This window comes from Panicum virgatum, chromosome 1K (assembly GCF_016808335.1).
Source record: "Panicum virgatum strain AP13 chromosome 1K, P.virgatum_v5, whole genome shotgun sequence".
Taxonomy (NCBI): domain Eukaryota; kingdom Viridiplantae; phylum Streptophyta; class Magnoliopsida; order Poales; family Poaceae; genus Panicum; species Panicum virgatum.
The window spans coordinates 10465022-10491126 of record NC_053136.1 but is presented as its reverse complement, the minus strand read 5'-3'; the positions used below and the strand labels follow the sequence as shown (position 1 = coordinate 10491126).

Below are 26105 nucleotides of genomic sequence, written 5' to 3'. Positions count from 1 at the left end.
GCCTTTGCCGACGTCTGTTCACGAGTTCATCCCCTCCGAGCCGAGTTCCCTTTGCCACTGAAATTCGTCGCAGTTGTTTGTCCTCTGCTCGATTCCTCACATACACCCAATCATAAGATCACCACAAATCCATTTGAGCTCTTCCCGAGTTTAATCCACCACTGAGCCCCAAATCACGATCATCTTCTTCCTCAGTCAGCAAGAGCAGCACTGGCGGCGGGGGCGGCGAGGGGGGGGGGGGGGGCACGCCGGCGGGAGGGGGCGTGACAACCGCACGGGCTCCACGGCACGCTAGCGGGAGCCGCGTGGCATGGTAGGAGGGGGCAGCACGCCGGCGGGAGCGCGTGACATGGCAGGAGGGGCGGTGCGGCGAAAGGGGCGGTGCACCGGCGGGAGCGCGGCAGAAGGGACGGCGCGCTGGCGGGAGGGGGCCACGGGGACTGACGGGGCGGAGGGGACGAATGGGACGATGCCGAACCGAGCTGCTTCGCCGAAGAAAGATAATAAAGAGGGCTGGATTGCTACCCAGATACAGAGCTGACAAGTTTGAAGAGACTGTTGGATTTGAATTTAAGCTTGGTTTTTCTATTTTTACAGAACCAACTCAATTTACCTACTCTGTTGGAGATGCTCGAACCCGTAGCAGCAGTATACTTTGGCACATGAGCTCGATAGAATAAAGAGGGGAAAAAATATTGTACTCTTGCTCTAGCATTTCCTTCATCCTCCTCCAACAGCGACGGAAGGTGCCGGCGCGGGTAATAGGATGCAGGGATGTACATGGATTGAATGGATATTACTGATATTATATTTGTTTTCATATTTTTATTTGAATACGGAGTCAGATATGGATAGTGTTAGTTTTTACCGATAAGATTGTAATGGATATCGACATCATAAAAATGTAACTTTTTAGTATCCGGATACGAATCGGTTATGAATATTGAATATCCGGAATCGGATACGGACGGATAAAAATCCTTCCAAACCGAATCGAATTCGAATATGGTCGGAAAATATCCGTACCATTTACATCCCTAATAGGATGATATATCGTGGTTGAATGAAGTACTACTCCGTGAGGTAAGACGTGGTCAAATTGGCACGATCTTTAATAATACTAGTAAAATGCACATGCGACACACATGTGTTTGAAATAATCCTTAATAAAACTTTATAATAAAATAATAATTTTATATTTATGTAAATATGCACACCAACATTTACTGATTCTAAATTTTCTATTTATTGATAATACTTGGTCTAACGTTATTAGATTAGCATAACAATAATAGACAATGTAGATGTTTTTTTGTCCCTACTCAAGCAATGGTTGCAGACCAGCAAGTCGCCCTGTCAAAAAAAAAGTTAGATTAGAGAATTAGAAAAGTTGAGTACAAAGAGATCATAATACAACAAAATAATACAAAATTTTACAATTCATATGCAAAACCAAATAGGACAGCTCAGTCAAGTTTGCGATTCCAGCATAATATCCAAATCTTCTAATAAATAGCAATTCTAGTGTTTGCCAAAATAATCTCCAAACCTTTTAATTATACTTTTTTCTAAAGGAACTTCCACTCCCTTAAACAAGAGACTAAGTGATATCACTAATCACAAGGTCCTAAATGGCAACTGGCGTAGCCTACCAAGCCAGATTGGTACCGTGAGGACACTTACATCCAAACGCTGCTACAACATGTGAAACACTATTACATTCTCTAGGATTAAAAGGCACTGAAACTGATGTGAAGGATCGGCTTTCAGATTTCAATAGAAATCAAACAAGAAAGCAGAGATGCTGCCTCACCTTGGTATGTGATGCCTCCTCCTTCCCAAATCGAAAACTCAACTGCATCAATCCTGAAAAAAAAAAGCTCTATTAGGTTATTAGGTTACAATAATATACCTTCTCGCTGAAAGTCATAACTTAAACTTCAGAAAAGAAAAGGGAATTCATCACTAACTTCTTCTCAACTTCGTTTGATGGAAGACAGATTGCAAAGAAGCAGATATCTGATGTTTGAAATGCCAGCTTAAGAGTATATTGCCCCGAGATAAAGGCTGATATCCCATAACTATATGCATTTGATAGCAAATATACTACAAGTCTACAGTCATCTATACTATAACTCAGATTAGCTATATTGGCTGAGAAAGCAGTAACGCCAAAATGGTCTGGACATTTGTTGTAATTGGTGTCCATATGCACTCGCTGCTATATGTCTAACCACTATTATTTCACTAATCCTTAGGTTATACTGCTGTAAATCTGCAGGATTAAAATCACATACTGAATCAGTAAAAAATGAGTTTCCTACTGGATCTCTATTCAGCAACTCTCTGGTACTGAATTTACTATATCCAACATTTGCTGCTGGATTTCGATAAATATAATCTAACTGGAATACTTAGTTGCTAATAGCCATCAGCCTATCACAAGAACAATCAGCAAGTGAAAAGCTTTCACTTCATTAGTCTGAACAAAAGGTACTCTTATTGTACACCACCAATCGGTCAAGTAATCTCCAATAAAGCCCAGAAAAAATAAAATACTGAATGATTAACTATTTGCATGGAAGAATTTCGACCAACAGACCAACAGAACGTATGCAATGCCCGTAGGAGAACAGCAAGGGCCTGCTATGGAGCTCTTCTTATTCCGCAAAGCCATGTTGAATGTGTTCATCGCTTTCAGAGGGATGCAGATAAGGCCATGGTGAATGTTGAGGAGCACAATGATTTCTTACTCTCTCTGACATGACCAGCGCATATGGATGATGGAGCCAAGAAAAATGAGAAGGGCCGGTGGATGGCGCCCCCCTGGCATGGCGGCGCCGCGGGACACGGTGTGCCGCTCGGGCTGGGCATTCGGGAGGAACCGAACGATCGGTTCGGTTCCTCGGTTTCTACAGAACTTCGGTTCCTAGATAATAGGTACCGATCGGTTCTTTTTAGAGGCAGGAACCGAATAACTTCGGTTTCGGGTAGTTCGGTTCGGTTCCGGTACTTACCGAAGGAACCGAAGTTTCAAGATGCATAAAAACAGCTCATTCAATAGCAAATTTTGACAGCAACTCCTCTAATTTTAGCACCAATCCAAACATCAATTCAAACAATCAAAAGTAGCATTATAGTAGCAGCATTACATCAATTCAAACAAGCAAAAGCAACGGTAGCATTATAGTAGCAGCAAGCATTACAGTACAACACATAGATGTTTTTATTGTCTCAAATTCAAATGACCAACTCAGTAGCAAGCAATCAAGCATTACATAGAATTCAAGTCTCCAACTCAGTAGCTCAGCAGTCAGCACCAAGACCAACAGACAACAGGAAGCACCAAGCACCAGCACCTTCAGACTTCAGTAGTTCAGTCCTTCACAATCACAAGCTGAAATATTATTTGCAAACTGAAACAAGTAAGAAAAAATAGAATTGATGATGAGTATATGAATCGAAGAAATGATATACATTTATTTAACTCACATGGTCATTTATCTTTAGATAAGCTCTTGTTCTTGTAGTTTTTGCTTGGCTGTGAGCTTTTGCTTGGCTGTGAGCTGATGTTGGTGGATGTAACCATCTTTTTTTTTTGCTGCCTTGGATTTGTGACGGCGCAGCATGTGCATCAACAATGGCCTTGTCCTTGAATTCTTGAATAATTTCTACAAATAGAAAACAACAAACAAAGGATACATTAAATAATTGTTGAAAATTGAAAACAGAAAACAAATGGTAAAATAGAGCTACCTTCTTCTAGTTTGGCCAACTCTTCTGTATTTTCTTCAATATTGATAGGAGTTGCTCTTCTAAGCCAATCTTGAGTGCAAACAAGAGCTTCAACCATAAATGGAGTTAGTGAAGTCCTAAAATCATCTAGAATCCTCCCAGATGTGCTAAAGGCAGATTCACTAGCAACTGTGGAAATTGGTATGGCGAGCACATCACGAGCCATTGTGGACAATATGGGAAATCTAGTAGACTGTCCCTTCCACCAAGCAAGAATATCAAACTTTTTTGTATCTTCTTCACATTCTTCAGCCAAGTATCTATCAAGTTCAGTCCTGCTGCCCCTGCTGCATGTCCCTGCTGTTCCACTAGCTAGCTTCATCTTCTTAGCAATTCTAGTCCTCAACTTTCTAGCACTCTCTCCACCTTGCTTAGATGGGGGCGAATCACTTGGTTGGGACTGCACTTTACTTGAAGAAGAATTATTGTTCCTATATTCTTCAAAAAGTTCATGCAAACACTTCACTTGAAGCCGTTGTGGACTTCAAGCAGGAGCTGGCCTCGCCGGGGCACTGGGGCGGGCGCTGGCGGTCTTGCGGCCTTGGCGTCGCGGTGGGTTGCCGACCGGCGGTATTACAGGCACAGAGTCTGCTGGAGAAGGAACAAACGGAAGTTAATGAAGTAAACTGGTAAAGGTTTCTCCACCCCACGACCACTTAACAAAGTACCCAAAATTACTACCCAAAAACAGCGACCAGTGTCAGCACCCGTCGATGAACTTTGGCCATGGTTTCGCTAGGCAGACATCCCTCAAAAAATAAAAAAAAAGATGCCAAGACTAATCATCATTTGTATACAAGCGGGCAGGCTAACAAGACTAATTGGCACTCTTGCTAGCCTCTGCCAGAACTGCCCAAGCTAGCTAGGTAGACGAGCGAGAAAGTTGGTGAGCAAGGGCCGCCGGCCGGGTAGCATTGGCGGAGCTCACATCCGGCGCCGTGACAACGCTGCTGGGCCTCATCCGCGACGAGACGCTGCTGCTGAGCGGTGTCCGGGGCAACGTGCAGTTCATCAGGCAGGACGGCGCCTCCCAGCGGCGAGCACGACGAGCAGGTCCGCGCCTGGACGAACCAGGTCCGGCTCGTCGCGCAGGACTGCAACAACTGCATCACCACCTACCGGTACTACGGCGACCCCGACATCCACCGCGCCCGGGACGGCCTCCGGCGCTACATCTGGTGGCTTCCCTGTTTCGTGAAAGGAGACGCACCTGCGGAGCGCCGATCTGTCCTCCCGTGCGGCGGCGTGCGGGTCTGCGGAGTCGCCGGGGCACTGCGCGCCGATCTGGTGATTCGCAGCCTCCCAGGCGCAGCGCAGGGTCTCGGTCCGGCCCGTCGCGGTGGGTGGCCCGTGGCCGACCGCGGACGCCGGACGGGGGTTGCCGGGTTGGGGGGGGGAGGTCAGGTGGGGCGCCGCCGTCGGGGGTGTACGCCTGGCCGCCTGCGCTGCGCCTAGGAGGAGCTGGGAGCTGGGATGAGTCGCGTGCGTGATGTTAGGGTTGGGAACTGGGGGGAACGGATGATATTAGGGTTTTTAGTTGGGCCGAACTTACATTGGGCCTAATGGGCTGAATTTCGGTTATTCGGGAGAACCGAGCCCAAGTACCGAATATCCCGAGAAACTTCGGTTCCTTAGATCATGAAACTGAACAGGAACCGAACTTCCTCGGTTCCGGTTCTTTCGGTATCGGTTCTCGGGTTTTTTTTGCCTAGCCCCGATGTGCAGCCAGCCCCACAAGCCTGTGCATCATCTAACATCTCACCAACTCTCACACATTTGGCTCATTCCACATCGAACCTTCTAACATTATTGCAGCAAAAATCGCAATAAAGCAGCCATTTTTTTGCCTTGAAAATCCCAATTCCTGACTACGGAGGTGGGCAAGATGGATAGGGTGTCGCGGCGGAGAAGGAAAGGACCGGGAGAGGTGATATGCGCGCTCGGCGGGTAAGCAAACAACTCAGTGACGGCCTCGATCTGGATCGAAAGAGGGGGCAGGGGGGCTACTTTCCTAAGATTAATGGATATCCTCCTAAGGGCAGTCCCAATGCAGACTCCACTCATAGAGTAAGCCTCAAAGACTCCATCACAAGAAACTATACTTCCCAATACAAAATATGTTACTTTCGTTTATATGGCCCACTTGTCTCTCTCACATTCATTTTTGATTTGCGTGAATACTTAGAGTCTAAATAAGACTTGGAGTCTTGATTTCTCTCCCTCTCTCTTCCATAAATATACTGCAACATCAGCAAAACACAATAAATATGAGACTTAGACTTCATGGTAGAGTTTGGATTGGAACTGCCCTAAACTCTCTTTCCATTTTTGGGTTGAAAGAATAAAGAGAAGGGGGATAAGAAAAAAAGGGAAAGAAAAAGAAAGAGATGATGAGCTCTCTCTACATATGTATGAGATAGATTCGCCACTAGCCGCCGTATCACGGCGCGACGAGTTATGATTGCAATCCAATCAGCCCCATTGGTAGAATTGCTCATGGCTTAAAGGATCCTCTGACCGGTGGCGTCTCCTCATGCACCCGTGCGCGTGCGCTGACGACGACTCGACGAGGCGGTCGCGGGGATGGATGGATAACGGACGGAGTAACCGCCCCGCCCCAGCGCCACCGGCCTCGCCGACCAAAAGTCCAAAACGGTCTGCCCCCCGCGCGCTCCCCGTCGTCGCTTCACCATCCCACGGCGAAGCTTCCTCGCCGCACCTTCCAGGAACCTGCCTCCACCGCGTCGCGTCAGCTTCGTCGAAGCTTCCTGCGTCCGCGGCCGGGTAACCGTATCCGGTGACCGAGCCCAATTTGGCCAACACAAACACATCTCCTGTACCCGTAGCCCGTAGGCATAAGGCGCGTGCCCGCCTTTTCTCGGGAAAGGACATGAATGAATGGAGGAAGGTCAGCGGAAGCAGCGCCTCCGCCGCCGCAGAGATGCCGGCGGGGCGGCGCGCCGGTGGCGTTGCCCTCGGGGGCACCGACCTGCAGGGGATTCCGCATGCACTTTGTGCTCGCTGCGTCCAGCGATTTCTACCGTGCGCGCGGCGCGGTTCCGATCCGCCCCACGGAGGTACAGGCAGGTCTATCCAACCTATCGAGATCCACCCCCTTTTCTCCTTCTAAAAGTAGTAAGAGGATTATGTTGATAGATTATCGAATCACTGGGTAAACCAAGCCAAGAGAGAGCATTCAGCTCCAGATCCAGACTTGTTTAGGGATCCCGAGGGAGAAAACGGGGTTTGATCCAGTCCTAACCTTTTGGGCTGATCCATGATCTGAAATGGATTAACTCAGAATCGCCATGATTCATGGTGTAGGCGGTTAACTCAGAATCATCAGGTGCTCTCGCCACCCATCCTTTCGCCCTTCTCAGTTCTCGCCTAGTTTGCCGTCCACCCTGCTCCCAGGTTCACAGCTACCAGCGGCTGCAGGCGCTGACGGCGTGCCGCTCAAAACCTGCGCCGTGCCTCTTTATTAGTATTCCGAGCGCCACATCTTTGATGGCCTTTTATACAATAGAAAGAAGAATGTTCAGGCTTCATATCATCACTGCTATGATCACGTCTCTTTTTCCCTCTCGTTCCATACGTTCAGACCTCAGAACATATCAGAGTCTGGACTCTCTGTTTCATTATTTTCAGAAGGCCGATATTTATGTACATGAGTGTTTGGTGATCCACTTTCACCCATCTTCTGCAGAAGGTTGGATCTCACCTACTGGACCAATTTTCAAGGAAGATAATGATATTCTAGTACACAGATGCCTGAAAGTTGACAGTCCTTGGATCGTACATTTGAAGTTTTGGAGCAAAGCACCAGTACTTCGACAGTACCTAATGACTTCATGTAGAAGTCTGAATTCCAACTCGTGCATCCTCGATAAGGGTTGACTGTTGAGTAATGTTAGGTAACCCCTTTCTTGCGAGAAGCCAACTTAACTTCTAATTGTTCCTTTCCCTTAGCAAAAGAAAAAAAATCATAAACAATTCTTGGACAACCAGTTTTTAGCTGCACATTCCCTTCTAAGAATATGAAGATTTTTTAGTGTTGGTCCAAATCCTTACTCTGATGTCGCCACCTGATTGCACAAATGCATCGATACTCTAGAATTTTGGACACTGACAGCATGCAACAAATACACCGAATATTTTTTGTTTGATCTTTACTGGGTGTTGTATGAAATATGTTTGGTTGCCTGTACTTGCAAATCACTGGAATATATTTATATATTTTTATTTCACTATGTTTGTTAGTATGCATACAGCCATACAGGGGCATTTTATGTTTAATTAACAACCTGGAACTGTGCTTAAGCTATTTTTTGTAACTACATGCTGAGTATTCCATCTAGTTACATATATTGATATTCTGCTCTAAGGTGCATGCTCGAAAAAAAAATCTCATTTCCATTTATAATTTGATTTGAGGAGTTATGGTACACATCTTTGTGTGGTCTCCATTTAAAATTATTAGTAGTACAAGTCTGGTGCTATAAAACAATGTAGTAAGTCTGATGCAAAATTGTCATGATAAGTTAACTTTTGAAATGCAGGAGTCTACATAAGTTACTTTCTTAAGAAAGACATTTCCTGTTTTTAGTTGTGCAAACATGACTTTATTTTCTGTCATGTGATTTTGCGGGAATCTTAGGCAACTGATGATTAGTACCGGGGATAGCAGAGGTTAAGTGACAATTGGAATTGGCAGGACAGTTAGGCAACTGATGAATTTGTATTCCAGAGAAGTCCAAAAATATTCTTGAACTTGCAGCTGATAGAGCGAACTCATGGATTTTACAGGAATGCTAGGCAAGTGATGGAAGCTTGCAGCGTATGTGGAAACAAAGTTTATCAATTCCAGAAGGAAGATTATGCAGATTAAAGCTTTAATCTGGGATCTCTCACTGAAAAAATATTTTACCAAAGGATGGGAGAAAGCTGAATTCAAAGCAAACAACCTCTTTGTAGGTATGCTAAACACATATTCTATTCAATATCCTCTATCATTTCTATATGCTCGTAATGCTCCAACTTCATCTATCTAAAAGCTTATCTTGTGGGTTGTGATCTATCCATCCTGCTCTACTCCTCCCTCCAAATAGTAATCTCTTGCTTGCTGCAGCAGCACCTTATTAGGTGATAAGGACTGATGCTTAATTTGTTAGGATCAGAGTTTGGTTTGTTAAGGATTTATTAGTTTATTTGTTGAACGGCCAGCCATCCCTGTATATGGGAGGCGAAATTTGAAGAATAAAGGCAATTAAGGTTCAATCTTTTATCCCCTCTGTCTCTACCGATGCTCTTCACCATCATTACTCACTGGCTCTGGCGAGACGAGGTGAGGAACCTAGGTAGCATTTGGTTGGAGAGCGGGGTAGGATGGAATGGCTCCATTCCTGTTGAGTGCCACTATTGAGGCCCTAGAGGCCTCGACAATAGCCACAAACAACAAAATTGCTTGTCCACAGTAGCATTTGGTTACAAGTAGCAACCCTCATTTCATATATCTTGCAAACCTTCCGAGAAGGTGAAATAAGAAACTCAACTTAGCACATCTTTCTCCATCATTTCATTAATGCTTACAGTTATGGAGACAATAACATATCAATTTTTACATCTGTTTTTGAGTTTACAAAGTGAAGAAGCTATTTATTCGGTATGTTTTAAGAAAAATTTGTGTCTCTTTGAACTTTGAAGAGAAAAAAATGAATCTAGAAAGTACACTGGTGTTTCTTTATTCACTAAAAAGTTCCATTTTTAAAAAGCTGTTGTCCATCAATAGTTAAACTATACTCCCTTCGCTGTCAGTTGTAAGTATGCGTAGTAGGATTTTAAATAGTCAACCTTCACAAATTGTGACTAACAGTTAGAAACTATATGCTTGCTTAGTGTATATGGAAGCTATATGAACAGATACATTTTCAAATAACTTTTAATGTGATATTGGTTTTGAACTTTTGTAGCAACTGTTCGATATATTCTAAGAGAAATTGATGGAAAGACTTTAACAAATCTTAATATTCCTACTAAAAACAAATAAGGTAATAGTACTACTATACAGCATAAGTACAATGGTGGAACTACTTCAACAACTTAAGTGCAGTATGTATTGAGCCATGGCATAAAGAGCAATTTATTGCATCATAAGTATCCATTTGCTAGAATAACCTGCGCTGTCCTCCATAAAGTTTAGGCATTTCTTTCTAACCTTGTTTTGTTTTACCAAAATTTGGTAGCTAAGTGTTTGACTTGTTGCTAAAATTTTGGTAGGGTTTTGTTTTTTTCGCTGACACTGTATTTCAGTTTCCTGCCAAAATTTAGTTAAAATGTTGGTGACAGAATTGGCATAGCCTTGCATTATTCCTGACCCTTGACTGTCATTGGGAAATTTGCACATACTTGTCTATGCTGTTTTAGGTGAGAAAAGAACTTCTGAATCTGGTGGGACTTTGTGTTTCTGTTAGCACAACTTGCTTTTGTTGCTGGTTGAGGTTTCCCTAGCGCATCTCTAATTAATACACAAGGCCCAGTTAGGACGAGGGTAGCTTGATGGCTAACTACATAGTGAAAGCGATCGGGTGCTCTAGCCTAAGAGGGGGAGGGAGTTAATTAGGCACTTTAAAACCTTAACCTATGGCTCCAATTAGTTTGTACAAAAACTTAAACTAAATCAAACTATCTAGATGTGCAACTACGGTTCACCTTAGTGTGAAACCCTCATCCCAAAAGAGTTTTGCAACCTATAGCCAATCCTAGCAAGATACTACACTAAAAAAGTAAATGCACACAAGTTGCAATATGAAATGCGAAGCTTAAAGAGAGGGATGAGAGGAAGCGAACTCTCGACACGAGGATTTATCCTGTGGTTCGAATTGCCACAAAGGCGCTCCTACGTCTACGTTGTTGAAGCACTCACGAAGAGTATCGCTTCCTGGCAATTAAGTTTCTCCCGTGAACACAATCACGGTAACCTTGATCCCGATCTTCACTAAGGGAGATTGCCCACGAAGGAGGGGTCTCCGTCCCCCGCACAAAGTTGTCGACGCCGCTCCACACCAAGCCGGAGGGTCGTTGACCTGTCGGCGAGCTACCAAAGCTCCAAGGATGGTCGGCGCACCAAGATACAATGTTGGTTCACTCTAGAACCACAGCACAAGGATCTAAACATTGCTTGATCACTCACTCAAGAGCTAACCTAATACTAATACTCACAAAGCTTGTGCTAAGGACTAAGGATTTGATTTCTATGCTCTTGGATGGCTTGGAGGTATTATTCGATGTGTGTGTGATGTCTTGGGACTCCAACAAGCTTCATATGGCCGAGGGAACACATATATATATAGGCCTCCAACTTGAACTAGCCGTTTAGAGCCGTTGGACACTTTTTTGCGTAGGCATCGGAACTTCCGGTGCAGGGGCATCGGTTCTTCCGGTCACACTGCACTCTGAAGTAGCCGTTGGCTTCTCTGACACGGCTGCAGCAACTTTCTGGGACCATCGGTTAAACCGATGCTAGGGCGTCGGTTCTTCCGGTGATATAGGATCTTGTAGCCATTGCACCTTGCTGACGTCATTGGACCGATGCATTGCTCCGATGGGCATCAGTTTTTCTGGTGTTGAAGGCTTGGCTGCTGCACGCTTGACATCGTCTCTGGATAATAGTACATCGATTGCACCGATGCCTCTGAGTGGACCGTCGATTAAACCGGTGCTACTGAGTATTCCTCACTTGGCTCAGTAAGCACATCCAATTGCACCGATGCATGGGGCGTCGGTGTATCCGGCAACCATCGGATGCACTGATGGTATGGCGTCGGTTAAACCGGTGCAGCTAATTCTGCACTGCTTCGTCCAATTTGTCGCGGGGATCATTTGGATGCTTGAAATATATTCTATCTCTGGATTTTTACTATGCTTTGACATCTCTGCGACGGATTAGACTTGACATCTTGATGGTGGATTGGACATGGCGTCTCGACGATAGATTGGACATTGCGTCTTGACGATGAATTAGACGTGTTGAATTGTATCCATGGGACCTAATAACTTCTACAAGTGTAATTTCACAAATTCATTTGTCCCATTAATTATGTTGTTACTCAATCACCAAAATCACAAACAATGGCCTAAATGGGGCCATGTTCCTTTCACATAGACCTAATCAACTTAAGAAATCAATCGCTGGTACTTGATTCATTTGTGTTTGGATGTAAGGCAACAAGGAAATTTGTAGGGTCTGCAGTTTCAGTATGAAAATTGAAAACCCCAAAGGACATATTAGTTGGGTAGAAACCCTAATAATATGATATCTTTAATAATCTTAAAAGTTAATACTTTTTTAGGACAAGGCACTTGATTGATTGTAGTGTTGCAATTTCCTTATTGCGAAGTGCATTCTGGTGTCATTCTTATTACGTTGAATTTCTGACACATCATGTGTTTATATTGAAGCTCTCCAATGCTATTGATCGTTCTTTACTTCCTAACATAGTTGACATTTTGAGCATGAAATAGTCTTCAATATTTGTCTTTGACTAATATTTTTCTATTACAGTATGTTTATGAAGTCCAACAAATTTATGAGATTTTGTAAGCATTGTCCAAGACAATCTGTCAGGCGAGTTTCATGTTTCCTAACTAAATATAATACATTAAAAGTTATTTAGTGCTGAAGTTTATAACCTTTGACTGGGTACCTCCAAATTGGTACTAGTTATTTGTGACGGAGGGTGTGTGGGCCAGAACAAGAGGAGGCCAAGCATGACAAATGGCTCTTGGAAGTAAGTTTTCATACATTCGGGTGTTGCCATATGTATGTGCTTGCTTTAAGGCTCAATTTGGACTTTCAACATTGCGGAATATTTCCATGTTGGATGGAACTGCGGGGTCAATGGTCACCAACTCTTTGGTTCTAGCACTGCAGACGGTCGACAAGAAGAGCACTGAACCACTATTCTGGAATTCGGGATGATTACCGCTGGTTCTCCCAGAATCAGTTGTTTCAGTGGTCTTCGGTTACTAGTTGGGGTTATGCGCTGTCGCGGACCCACATCTCCTGACGTGCTTCTCGTCATGCTTTTGAACTGGACGGTACCACTGGACGTTCTGGTCTCCACTCTTGACAGTAGTGTCTGTCTGAAAGCCTGGATTAGCAGACTCGACTAGTGGTGTTTGCGACGTGAGCGCATGGTCGTCGGTTCCGCCATCTAAGGTGAATTTGGATGCATTTTGTGTCATCCTGCGACCCACACACAAGACTATTGAATAATCCACCTCTGTTCTCTGCGGGGAAGTCTATCACACAGCTGAATGATGATTGTTCACGATAACCTCCGCGGGCGAAGCTATTCTATGCTGCTACAAGTGAATTAGCAAAGAAGCTCTTATTTGTGATGATTGTTCACGATGATGAGGAGCTGAATGATGATTGTTCACGATAACCTCCGCGGGCGAAGCTATTCTATGCTGCTACAAGTGAATTAGCAAAGAAGCTCTTATTTGTGATCAACCTGTCGCCGCTGTATGAGTTGCAACACAGCCACACAGGCAGTAGTGGAAGAAGCACCACCGAATCGACTTGGACCTCCTCTGCCGGCCCCACGCAAGGCGGGCAGCATCGCTTGGCTTCCACGCGGGGAGTTTTCTTTACCGCGTTTTGCGACTTTGTAAGCAACGATAGCGATAGCGACAGCGACAAGACAACGCGGGCCCTTGAAAAGCACGGACACCAACACGAAGGTGATGACTCGTGGAACGGGGAAATTTCGCGGAAGCTTCGTTTTCGTTTTATTAGGTCCACCACGCAGCATCGCTGTGATCGCCTGCAAGCTTCGCGGAAGCTGCATGCAGAGAGCTCGGAACTCGGCAGCTCCGGCTGCGTGCTGCAGCTTATAAGAAAGCTGGCTATAAACCAGCGAGGTCCAGAAGCAGGACAAGCCCGCTGCATTGCTTCAGGCGCAGCTCCAGTTTTAGTTTTTCCAGTGAAAGCCAGCAACGCCGGCTTAAGTCTACCTTCCCGTTCCAAGATCGCGATGGCCGGTGCAACCCAAGCTGGATTTCCCAGGCTGCTCGAGGACGCCGAGGATCGCGAGGCGAACCGCCGCAATGGCCTCCAGGTGGACAATGCGGGAGGAGGGATCAGCTTCCCCTGGCTGACGCTCCTGGGGTTCCTGTTCCTCACCTTCAACTCGGGTATGGCCATCTATCGATCCCTGGGCGACGCGACGGCGATCCTCTTCGTCTGCTTCTCCTATGGCGATCTTGTGCTGCTCTTCGCCTGCCTCAGGACGTACGAGCGTGCACCTGCCGGCTCATCGACCAGATGGTGGCTCAAAATAGCTATCTGGGTTTTGACGACGATGCTGACCATGGCCTTCTCGTACAAAGTTGCGGCCGTAATGCCACCGCCGGTTGCCGTGGGGGTCTGGCTGATGGCCTTTGCCACTGTTGCTGGAGGCTTCGTCGCCTTCTTCTTGTACAATGAAAAGAACTGACTAAGGTACGTCTGTACGTCCGAGCCCGACGATTCAGCTGTCTTGTTGCCGTCCTCCGTTCCTTCCATGCATCAGTGTGCTGCAGCGTGTTCCATGTATGATCGATCAGTGGTCTCTGTTTTTCTGCCTCACACGTGATGAGGCTGCTACCACAAACAAAATTCGTGTCACCAGCCGTGTACTGATGGTCAAAAGTTGAATATCAATTCAGTTTGTTTCTTCTGGCTCGATCGTCAGTAGCATCTTGACTTTAGTACTAGAGCTTTTTCCGAGCTTCGACTTCACCTATTCTGCGCAAATCGAGGTATGCAGCGTAAAGCTATTTTGTAAGCTCAAACTGAAATGAACTAAAAGTTCGATGAAATCATTTTTTTAGCATCGCTAGTGGTTTTGGTTTCACTAGAAAAGTTGTTTTAGGTGAATCCCTTCCGAACATCGCCTAGTAATGTTTGTGTCTTTGAATCTCATATCTTCTATTCACTATAAAACTAGAAATACGTGGTTTTAAAACTGTGATGATGTGCTTGATAATCTAATATAATTATTAACTTATAATGATGGTAAAGTAACCTTGAAACTCACGTATGATACTTAATTTGATCGGAAATCCAAGTCTTTTCATGATTTCTGCTCATCAAACCTTTTGACCTTTGACCATCAACAACTTACCTATAAAAATTGATAACATGAGATTGATTCTAGTACAATTACCACTGAAAAGATAATTTCATACCATGTAGCTGTTTTTTTAAATATTATATTTCACTAGAGATTGCTAGTTAAGACTGAGTTAATGCTCTAAGCCTAGCAACTTATATTTCCATTCAAAAGAAGCATGTGTTGATATTTCTTAGAGCATCTCCAAGAGTTCTCCATCCCAGGTTGCCATTCTTATTTTTTTTTTGACAAAAACAAAAAAAACCTTCTCCAACAGTTCTCCATCCCAAATTGCCATTTATGCCAAGTTCGGAAAAAGAGCCTCCGCGCGTGTATATATGCGCGCTCCTCGTATCCGCGGCGCATCCCTCCGTATCAGAAGAGGTGAAAGGGCATAAAAATAATTTTGTTTCTGTCTCAGAATTTCTGATGTAAGTTTTCATGAGGTGGAAGGGCATAAACATAATTTTGTTTCTCTCTCAGGTCCCAGTGGGTGTAGCCCCCAGCCTCTGTGTGAATCAGAGATTCGCTCATAAGGTTTAGCGTGCGCCTTGTTGTGTCGCGATGCTCCGTTCGGGGGTTTTCTTCATTTCCCTTGTGACACGTCGTGCCCCTTGGCGATGAGGCTACGCAGGCTCTGTTTAAGCCCGTCCCTTCCGCAGAGCCCGACCGTCTGGCATGCGGCTGCGTGATCGGTCTTTTTGCGATGCCGGCCCCTGAGTCTCTACTCGTTGCAGCGGTCTGATTAGTATGCCGTTTCGACTTTTAATCGCACCCCTCGCACATTTCTCCGCAAAAAGGAGGGGCTGAGCCATGCCACAATTTGCCTCGCTAGCTGAATATGTGGAGCTCGGTGAGCTGCTAGCGGGCGAGCCAATTCTCGGTTCGAGTAGAGCCCAGTTCCCATCCGTAGGGTTCCGATGGACCAACTAATGGCCGACTCCAGATACCCAACGGCCAGTTCATATAGTTTCTGGGTCCGTTCGACTAGATTCGAGGGCTCGCTGCCTACCGTCTGTGGTAAACCATGATCCGGATCATCGCCGAGACTCGAACGTGGATCGGGATGTCCTTGGCGCTCGGGCGCCTTGGTAAAGCTGCTGGCGGGCGCACCCTTCCCCCCCTCGCTCAATGTTGTCCCAGGGCAGCTGTCGAACCCATCGGCGGGTCAGCTTTCGAACCTGTCGAGGCCATTTGGGCCGCCGTTGGGCCCATTTTCTTACCTGGGTGTAATTTCGTCGTTTCGCAGCGCCGCGTGTTCCCTTGCAAGCTGTCGTGGTTGGGGTCGCGAGTCCTGGTTCTGTCTTCGTGCATGCCTCAGCTGCAAAAAACGAAGGATAAAGAATATCCTCCCGTCGAAAGATTAATTAGATTATCTCGATAGGTGAATCGGGTTTGTGATACTCAGAGAAAATTTGCACATCGTAGCGCAGGGGAGTCGTACGTATAAAGAAAAGCCTTTGCCTTGAGCATGCGTACTACGAGATCCGACCCTTCCAAGCACCGGGGTCGTAGAGCTCAGATTACAGACGAAAAGAGCTCTGATCACGCAAGTGAGCAAAAGGCGCCATAGCTGCGGTGGCGTATGTCTTTTGCAGTCGACTAGCTTTACTCAGAATTGTTCCTCCCATAATCGTCGCTTTACGACCCCAACACGAGAAAAAGGGTCGGATACAAAAGAGATTTTTTCGAGTTGCGCGCTCTAAGCAGCCCCCGGGTGAGGCTCGACCCCGAGCCGTCGCTGGATCGAGGGCCACCAAAGAGCGAATAGTGGAGCGATCAGGAAGCATTTTGCATTTTTAATCGAAATCGTTATTAGCCATTACAAGCGCATTCGAGACTTGGAAAGACTAAGGGTAGAAACAACTTAGCTTCTTGATGTTCCAGGCATTGGTGACGATCTTGCCATCGATGGTGTGAAGCTTGTACGTGCCGGGTCGGAGCACCTTCGTGACGGCATAGTGCTCGGCGAGGTCGGACATAGCTGATCAGGAATCAGCTCCCGAGGCCAAGACGAGCGGACCCTGAGGTGGGCCAGCCCCCAAGCTCGAGGAGAACGGACCCCAAGGTCAGATAGCCCCCAGGGGTTTCCGCCATGAAACACTCGTGCGATGGATGGTGACTCCCGCTGCTAGAATCTGAATCGGACTCCAGTGAGGAATCCGTCGCGAGGGGTCGTCGTCCGACTCGGAGACGAGCTCCACCATTCCGACGAGTTCGTCGTCGCCGGGATGCGCAGTGGCATGTTGCACCATATTTTGGTGCACGTGTCATGCCGCATTCCCCATGCCAAGCGGGAACGCCGTCGTGGCGTAACCTGCCATGACGCTCGGCGAGATTGGGTTGCCTCCCACTAGCTGCGCACCCACGTTGGCCAGCGAGTAGATGGTGCAGCGAAGATCGTCCTGGGTTGTATGAGGACCCCGAAAAGCCTGAAGCTGTCTCTCTAGGCGTACGCTGTCGAAGCTACAGCGCAGGGGAGCTGCGGGGACGCCTTGCTCCCGACGGCGGAGGTGCAGGCCCTGCAGCGTGTTGACGACGGTGCTGGCGCCGCCGAATTGCGTGGGGGGGGGGGGGTCTGGATCCGCTCTAGTCGCCCGTCGATGGTGATGATGACATCCAGGCTCCCGAAACGCACAAGCGTTTTGAGGGCCCAGGTTGCGTCATTGTTGGCCATCCGAAACCTGGTGGAGTCGTGTGACGCACAAGATCACCTACCTGGTGCGCTAACTGTCGGTGTTCCGAATCACCGGCTAGTAAATTTGTGTGCGCGTCACGGGCTTGGATGGTTGTGCAAGGATTAGACACAAAGATTTATACTGGTTCGGGCAGAACGTCCCTACGTTCAGTTCGAGCTCTTGCGCTCTTGCACTCAAATGCTTGTAGTAGGGGTTACAAACGGACGAGAGAGGGAACGGGGCTTCCAAGTCTCTGGTTCGGTTTGGTCGTGGATCGAAGTCCCCTTGCGTGGGGCGTGCCCTGTTCCTTTTATAGTTCAAGGAAGGCTTGGCTTTACAACAAGGAGAAGAAGTAGTTGGGCGTGGGGGTCGGGCGCCTCCCGACCCCCCGTCAATTATTTGAGGAGTACGGCGGGTCCCGCCTAGCTGATTGATGGCGACCGGGGGATGTCCACCCCCATCCATGGCGCTGTGGTGATTGTGGTAGTCAGACACGAGGGATTCGTGCTGCCCTGCTGACATCTTCTGCTGTAGGGCATGGGCGGCCTGTTGCATCTGTCATGGCACATGTCACTGTGCTTCTTTGACTCGTACGGAGGCGTGGGGCGGTCATGTCCTTGTCTTCCGGGGCTATGTGCATTGACGTCCCCAGATCAGTCATGTCCCCCCTTTCTGGGGGTTTTGTTGTTACCATGTGGCGTCGGGATATTTCCCGCGGGGTCGGGCGAGGCGGAACCCCCACGGGGGTCGGGCGAGGTGGACCTCCTTCGTAGGGGTCGAACGAGGTGGACGCCGCGGGGGTCATGCGAGGAAGAGCCCCCGCGGGGGTCGGGCCATCCACGACTGCCAAGTCATCATTTAGCCATCGGTCCCATTCTTAACCCAGCGGTTAAGGCCTCAGCGGGTGTCCTAATGACATCGGTTACTTTTATCCTCTACACTATTCTTCTCTCGTCCGCCGGACAAGCTCCACCTCCCTGGCGCCGCCGACAATGGACCCGCTCCACCTCCCCTGAGCTGCCACCAATGGGCGGGTGACGATGTAGCGCCGCCGCCTCTCTACCCAATCCAGGGGCGAATCACAGTCGTTCGATCTGCCCCCTGGCAGCGATGGAGGTCTCGCGCTTGACCAGCGTCAGCAAGTCAGCGGTGGGCTGAGCTGTGCGTGGATGCGCTGCGCTAGTAGGAAGGAGCATTGCCCCCCCGGGTGTAGCGGAGGTGCGATTCCACTGTTGACCGCAATTGCTCGTACTCCGTCACCGTCAGCCCCAGCCCGGGGTGGGGCGAGAACCGCTAGTGGCGGCAAGGTGGCGAGCTCACCTGTGGCTATGACAGGTGTGGAGCAGCGACAGAGAGGTTGTTTTAACTGACGGCAACAGTGGCGGGTGGACGCGTCGCCAGGGGCCTGCGCGGCACAAGAAAGGAGGGGTTAGGGCCCAAACGAGTTGAATAGAGGGAGGAGGAGCTATGGGCACGAGGAATTGAGGAGAGGCTCACCGGAGGTGACGAATCAATGACGGCTAGTGGTGGCAATGGAAGTGGTGGCTACGGTAATGGCTCTTCTGCTGCCCATTCCCGCCGCCGTCCCCGGCCAGCGATTGCCGGCGTCCACGTTGCTTGTGCCCAAGTCGCTAGTACGCGGCGAAGGTAGGGAGCGGGTCCGTTGTTGGCGGCCCTGTGGAGGTGGAGCGGGTCCGGCGGATGGGAGATTCACAGAGGAAGGCCCTATGTCCCACTCACAAGCTAGTCCCACATGTCAGGGGGCCATGTCAACGTCTAGTGTGGCAAAACCACTAAGAAAAACCACTAGAGCTGGTTAAGTGAAGTGCTCCGATCCCAATAGTTGGGTGGGGGTGGTATGTAGACTTCCTCCCAAGAAGACAAAAGTCAACTTTCCTAGGTAGTGAGGCTGTCTATGGATAGAGATTCTAGGATAGGCCAGGCTGTCTATGGATAGAGATTCTAGGATAGGCCAAGCTTGGTTACTAAGTGCTTGCTTCGGGTACCATCTCACACCTGGTCAACCAGGCGACTCCGGCATTTAGCTCTACACTGAACCTGAACGTGAAGGATTACGAAGGACAAACATGTCTATCACAACCTGCCACCTACCTCTCAGTTCGTGGGAACGAGGCAAATAAAGGTAACCTATAGCCCAGACACCACATCTACACTATCGATTACTACTCTAGCGTCAGGTAGGGTTATCTACCTTTATCAAAAGCCCTCTACTAGAATATACGCTATGAGAGCACATGATGAACCCACAAGCAACTAATAACGAAAGCATATAACCTTATTAGAGAACTCGACACCATAGACAAACTTGGATACTTACTCAAGTATTTGATGAGGTACAAGCTGAAGCAGGTTGCTGACAAATCTAGCACTCCTTGAGACTACATCTTCACTCACTACCTATCCTATGCTACCAAGATAGCTCTAGTGTGGAGTCCTCTCTTCTCTTGTACCTTGGTTGTGCATGTTGGTGTGTTGTTAGAGGGGTTCTCCTAATGTAGGTGTTGGAGGGTGGTTCCTAGAGGGTCTTCACATGGAAACATTGATAACCGCCATCGGGAGAGTGCACGAGAGCTTCCCGCCAAAGTTGGGCGGTGCCAAAGCCTGTCCAGGTTTGGCCGACCCCAAGTAGTGCCTCCCCGGTACCGCCTTCCTCTCCCTGGTACCGCCTTCCTCTGGGTGGCTAGCAGGTGGGCCCTTGTCCTGATCCTCTGTGATTCATGCTGAGTTAGGTCGAGTTGCTCTGCCAGGTTAGCTCTTCTATATCTATATGTGACACATTATGTGATCTTCTGTGCATGTCTTCAGTCTTCTACGTTCTGTGTGTTTTTGCTCAGTATTTGCTCATGGGTGTCTGCATATCATAATTGACTAAAACTTATGGAAATAGTTAGAGTTAAATCTCTATCTCTAAGTTTAGTGGTTATTTAGCATTGATTGATGAAGAGGTTATCGATTGAAATTGATGCTTAAGGACCATCAGCAATATCCTTATTCACTTCTTAGGATACTACACATAATTATGGCTTACATGTATAGCCTATATACAAGTAAATAAGCGTGTGCATGTTCATGTTCACTCAAGCGCAAACAAAAATTGGAGTATTTGACAATGTCATAACTGTTAGAAAACTAGGTATAGGTATTTTACAATACATTTTAATTCTGATAATTAATATCATGACAAAAGTAGTGATCTTGTGACAACATGATATGTGCTTGTGTTCATGTTAATCCCATTAAATAACATGAACAGAAAGATAAACCATGGAAGATTTAGATAGTATTGAAGGTATAAATAGTACCCGAGGTGGGACCGGTGATGGGGGCACTGGGTGCGTCGTTCCCAAGACTAGACATTGTGTCGGTCCGAGCTGTTCGATGTAGCCGAACTAGGTTGATGTAGTGCAGATGGCCGTCAGGAAGTAGTCAGGACGATCTTCATATTCACTTGGGGAACACAACTACATCCACATTGAAGTAGTCGTACATATGAGGAGGAGGACTACTAGGAGGTAGTTGTACGGCTTGAGGATGAAGGTCACCAGGAAGTAGTTGTTCACAGAGAGCAGTCACATAGATGTACATACACTCCCTAAAAACCTTATCGCCTGTCTATCCCGAGCAGGATCTCAAAGCAGCAAGGTTCGGAGGCCTGTTCACGCAAACTCTGTGCGCCTAGCAGTTTGCGTTGGGAATGCTAAGGTAGCGAGAGCAGATGAACAGTGAGGGAGAAGAGAGAGGCTTCCTAAGCAAGAATGCCTTTGAGAGTTTGAGAGGTGTGTTGTGAGGAGAGGTGAGGTGTCTCTTATATAGATGAGTGAGCCAGCGAGAGGGGACGCAGTTGGACGGTTTTCAAGGTGAGCAATGGCCATCGAAACATATAGGTTACTAGTAACCTCCATGCCATTTAAACCCCTTAAAGCACCAGCCATAAAAACACCACTAATAGCCCGGCTATTACTCTTTGGTGTAAAAGTTGTCTACTCCACGCAGCACATCACATTTGACTGCAGCGCACATTACATATATCACATCACGTCTCGACTCGACTCGATCACTTTTAAATTCCCTAACATTCATTTCTGAACTTGTCACACCCGATTTTAAGAGGAAAACCGAATGCATAACTATATGTATGATAGGATCAAGTTTCATATATATAGAGACATTATAAGTGAATAATCAGTAATAGTATCACGAAAAAGAGAACTAAAACAAATAAAAGACTATCAGAGTTATACAGCTTATCCTGGAAACGAGGGCTTCAAACTTCACAGGAAATCGACTGGGGGTTGCATACGCCTAGAACTCAGCAACATCTTCAACAGACTTCATATTCCTTTCCTTCTGAGTAGCAGTAAGCAAGGGTGAGTACACTTATGGTTGGTACTCAGCAAGGCCACAAGAAATAACCAGAAAATGATTTAAATCCATCTTTAAGTTAAATTAATCATGTGAGGGTCCAAACCGCTCATGACCATGAGCACGGCTGATATATCAGTTTTACACTCTGCAGAGGTTGTACACTTTCTCCACAATTCGCGTAAAAGTTTCGAAGAACTTTGAACCCAACCACGCATATGTGCTGATTAGGCACAATACCACACTTCCGAGGTGTGATTGCATAGGGACGCTACGAGGCCTTTACAATGATTCCCTAACCTATAACAATCTGCTAAGGTTTCAAGTCAAAGTGGTCATAACACTGTCCTAATGAGATGGTACCTTGCCAAAGGACCATTAAACAATACCAATTGCCCCAAGAGGACTGAGCTATACCCCATCGATGCATCCCCTCTTGCCCTTTCGGTAAGATTGTCACAAGCTAGAGTCTCTAATTAATCAGCCAAGACTAGAGCCATGTAGTATTGTGGTTGTACTGTTTTCTTGGGCGGTTCTCTATGTTCCAATTAAATCATAATACTCTCATAATAAGCATAGATAGAAGGATGGTTAGGGTCACTTGCCTTTCTCCAACGAAAAGCTACTCTTACTGCTCTTGCTCACTTGGAAAACTTGATCTTCAAACTTTGAACAGCGATCCTTCTACTCGGAGCAATCATCGGGCAAATATACAAAGCAAACAAAAAGATACATCTAAGAACAATACACCAAAACAAAAAAAAGCTTTAAAAGAGTGTACTAAAGGATAGAGCTCACTGCTACGGTTACGAGGGCGCAAGAAATGCAGAAAATGGAGCTAAAACGATGATTCTATGGGATAAATGGTGAGTCAAGGATCTAATCGCAATTAACTATAGATGTGAAAGGCTCGCAAAAAAGGATTTGCAAGGCACAATAAAGTGTGCTCACAATGGATAACAAGGTGATAAAGCTATTGCACACGTCACATGGATCACGTGAGCGCAAGAATCAATGAAAACAGGGCTAAAACAGAGAAGTTATGACTAAAACAGAGTTCCAAAGGCTTATTTGTGAAGAAACAGAGCTTTCAGGGGCTAGATCTGAAGAAACCAGGGACCTAAACATAATTAAACCCTAAACTTGGGGGTTAGCGTGCAAAACTCCAGCTCAAGGACGTCGGGTTCTATTTTACAAAAAGGCAGGGGCTAAACTGAAAAGAAAAGTGCTTGTACATAATTATTTTTGAACTAACGTGGACCGCGGGTTGATTACTAGAAAACCTAAGGGCTCTTCTGCAAAACTACCTCGGGTTGACCGGTACCCTAGCTTTTGACTTTGGTCAAAACCAATCTGAACCGTTGGTTTTAGATCTGACGGCTCTAGATTTAAAGGGTTTGGATCTAATCTGATCCATTGGATCAGGATCGGACGGGCGGGGAGATTTGGGGCGGCAGCCGGCGGCGCAAGGCGCCGGCGACGAGTTGGGACGGCGGCGACTTGCCGGCGTTGGCCGGTCTCGGCCATCCGGGCTGGGATTCGGACCGGGTTTGGGTCTGGAAGGACGAGGGGACCGTGGCGAACGCGATGGCGACGTCGGCACAGTCACGCAGGGCCGGGACGGGGCGCGCCACGGCGAGCAGCGGGGCACCGGCGACGGTGGGCATGAACGCACGGCGCAGAGGGGAAGGAAGAGGGGAAAAGGACTGGCGAACAAGCTCACCACCACGCAAAGCTCCGGGGAGGCGCGGTCTTCGAGGAGCGACGACGGAGCGGCAGGTCTGCATCGACCCGAGCTCGAACGGAGCTCTAATGGCGGCGGCGATTTAGGGCTGGGGTTTGCGAGGTGGCGGCTGCGAGTTCGAGGGCTAAGAGGGGTCGCGGCGCTTAAATAGAGGCGGAAGGCGGTGCCTTGGCGTGCGGGCCAAGCCGCGGGGCGGCGGCGCGTGTTCGGGTCGGACTCCTTGAGTTGGAGTCCCGCTTGGACGGGAGGAAGGAGAAGCCCCCGACGGGCGGGCCCCGCACGGCAGAGAGAGGAGAGGGGGAAGGGGTGGCGCCGATTTGGGCTGCAGAGACAGAAAACGGGCCGCCGGGTTGGGCCAGGAGAGGAAAAGAACGGGCCGGCGAGAAGGTTTTGGGCTGCAGGGAAAGGAAAAGAAAAAGGGAGAGGGAGAAAGGAGAGATGGGCCGGCTGGGCTGAAAAGAGGAAGGAGGTAAAGAAAAGGATTCAAACACATTCCATTTTAAATTCAAACTCATACAAATTTAAATTTAGATTGAACAACAAGCAATAAAATAATGCAAAGGTGGCATGAATGCAACACAAAAGAACAACCTTATTTAATTTGGAAAACAACCAACATATATTTTATTTTACACTAAATTCCCTGTAATGAAAAATAAATGTTGGAAAAATTTTAGAATTATGGGAAAATTGTTGTTTTGTTTTTAATTTTAATCACATCCTGAAATCCAAAAATTTCAGGGTGTGACAGAACTTTAATCCTCTATTATTGAATAAATGGTCATAGCCCAAATATTCCAGCAATCCCCACCAAGAATTTCAAGCTGCACAAGAAATGATCTCTGTTCTACTGCTATTTTGATATACAAGCAACGATATATGTTTTGATATATCAGCGTTACGACGGAGACTGTTAAGTTGAACATCCACGTGAGGCAAAGGTTACACTCATTAACAAATGACCAATGCACTATGCCTTAAATTGGCAGTTTCGTGCAAAGCTTGACCCAAACCCCTTGCTGATACTAGGCTGTTTTAAGCATCCCCGCTGTTTGGAGCTTATAAGTTATACTTCAGACCATGAATTTCTAGAGATCGCCCACTTTTCATAGACTATGACCAATACTCGAACTCATATAGCTTTGTTCCTTATAGATGTTCTGTAGGATAACATCTTTGTTTTAAGAAAACAACTCATTTGTTTCTAATAAAAACCACTTGGAATACATTAAGATAGAGACCAACCTGATTATGTGCTATGAATATATACTTTATTAGACTACCAAAAAAAATTCATCCTTTGCAAATTTTGAATACCCAAACCTCAAATCTTAGACCCGCCCTCTTTGGACCGCTGCCTTATTGAATTTAATTTGTTTCGCTTCCTGAGCCCGATACACATGTTGTTAACGCAGTTAACATTTATATATACACTAGGGAGATAACATTACATTGTTGCCTTTTGCAGGGTGATGTGTCGCGGCGTGCCTCAGCTCCGTGTGCGCCATTTGCACGCTTGTAATTTGTTGCATCGTGTAACTTATGTTATCGGTAAGGGCGGCATAATAAAATGAAACCTAAGCAAAGACCCCTAGTGCACAATCAAATCACTATTTTCTTTTCATTTATGCTATATTTCTTTGATAAACCACTGCACGACAGATGCTATATGCTAAATAACTATTTAAGAAGCCACACGCAAATAAACAAAATGCATGATACTGTTCGTATATAAAATGAGAAATGGAGTAAAAAGGCTTGTTGCTGGAAGGTAGTACATATCCACATACGCTTTGTATTTATCCTGCATCATGTCGTGTTTGGTTGTATTTTTAATAATATATAATAAAAACTGTACGAGTATGAGCGAACTGTGAGATTATATAGTTGCATGTAGTAGGCAGTTCCTTATGTAATAAGTGCTGTAAGCACATACAATTGCACAAATACTGATTTCCTTCACGTGTTTCTTCAGCGATCCTATCATTATTACCTTATATATAATACCATCGACTGTTTTTGGTGTGATCATCCTATATATCTTCCACATGTTGACATCATTTTATTTCTGCAATTTGACCAGATACGGCTTCAGTTAGTTTCTTCCCCCACTTTGTAATCAATCAACAAACGCATGAGAGTTACATTCATTATTACTACTCCCTCCATTCCACATTATAATTCATTTGATTTTTTTATCTCAAATTTGATCATTTATATTATTCAAAAAAGTTATGCAAATATAGTTAGATTTAAGTCATTTTTTAAGAACTCTTATTCACCGGCAAACAAACATAGTCAAGAGTTCACTAATAATAAAACAAGCCATAACAAAAAGAATAATATTTT

The 26105-nt window shown here is 46.4% G+C and overlaps 2 protein-coding genes and 1 long non-coding RNA gene across 3 annotated transcripts; 2 read left to right on the top strand and 1 right to left on the bottom strand.

The window, feature by feature from the left end:
* Window positions 1-3340: 3340 nt before the first annotated feature.
* On the bottom strand, window positions 3341-4216 carry LOC120651276 (zinc finger BED domain-containing protein RICESLEEPER 3-like). The gene is made up of 3 exons (XM_039928736.1): window positions 3757-4216; window positions 3493-3671; window positions 3341-3397 (listed from the first exon to the last, which is right to left on the bottom strand). Exons 1-3 carry the CDS (start codon window positions 4115-4117, stop codon window positions 3377-3379), a joined length of 561 nt encoding a protein of 186 aa, XP_039784670.1. The 5' UTR covers window positions 4118-4216; the 3' UTR covers window positions 3341-3376.
* A 2240-nt stretch (window positions 4217-6456) lies between these two features.
* Window positions 6457-25760, top strand: LOC120691664. The gene is made up of 4 exons (XR_005682355.1): window positions 6457-6872; window positions 7502-7709; window positions 8602-8769; window positions 25225-25760. It is a non-coding gene; the product is annotated as an uncharacterized LOC120691664 (long non-coding RNA).
* LOC120691595 lies at window positions 12720-14522 on the top strand. The gene has a single exon (XM_039974742.1). The coding sequence runs from the start codon at window positions 13833-13835 to the stop codon at window positions 14292-14294; it is 462 nt and encodes a 153-aa protein (XP_039830676.1). The 5' UTR covers window positions 12720-13832; the 3' UTR covers window positions 14295-14522.
* Window positions 25761-26105: the final 345 nt, after the last annotated feature.

What these genes read in the sequence shown, in the direction of transcription:
- LOC120651276 (XM_039928736.1), bottom strand. Translation starts at nt 4,117, where the DNA reads ATGAAGCTAGCTAGTGGAACAGCAGGGACATGCAGCAGGGGCAGCAGG. An exon ending in GTTGGCCAAACTAGAAGAAG is followed by an intron (nt 3,672 to 3,756) that starts GTAGCTCTATTT and finishes TTCTATTTGTAG; the next exon opens with AAATTATTCAAGAATTCAAG. An exon ending in ATCTAAAGATAAATGACCAT is followed by an intron (nt 3,398 to 3,492) that starts GTGAGTTAAATA and finishes ATAATATTTCAG; the next exon opens with CTTGTGATTGTGAAGGACTG.
- LOC120691595 (XM_039974742.1), top strand. Translation starts at nt 13,833, where the DNA reads ATGGCCGGTGCAACCCAAGCTGGATTTCCCAGGCTGCTCGAGGACGCC.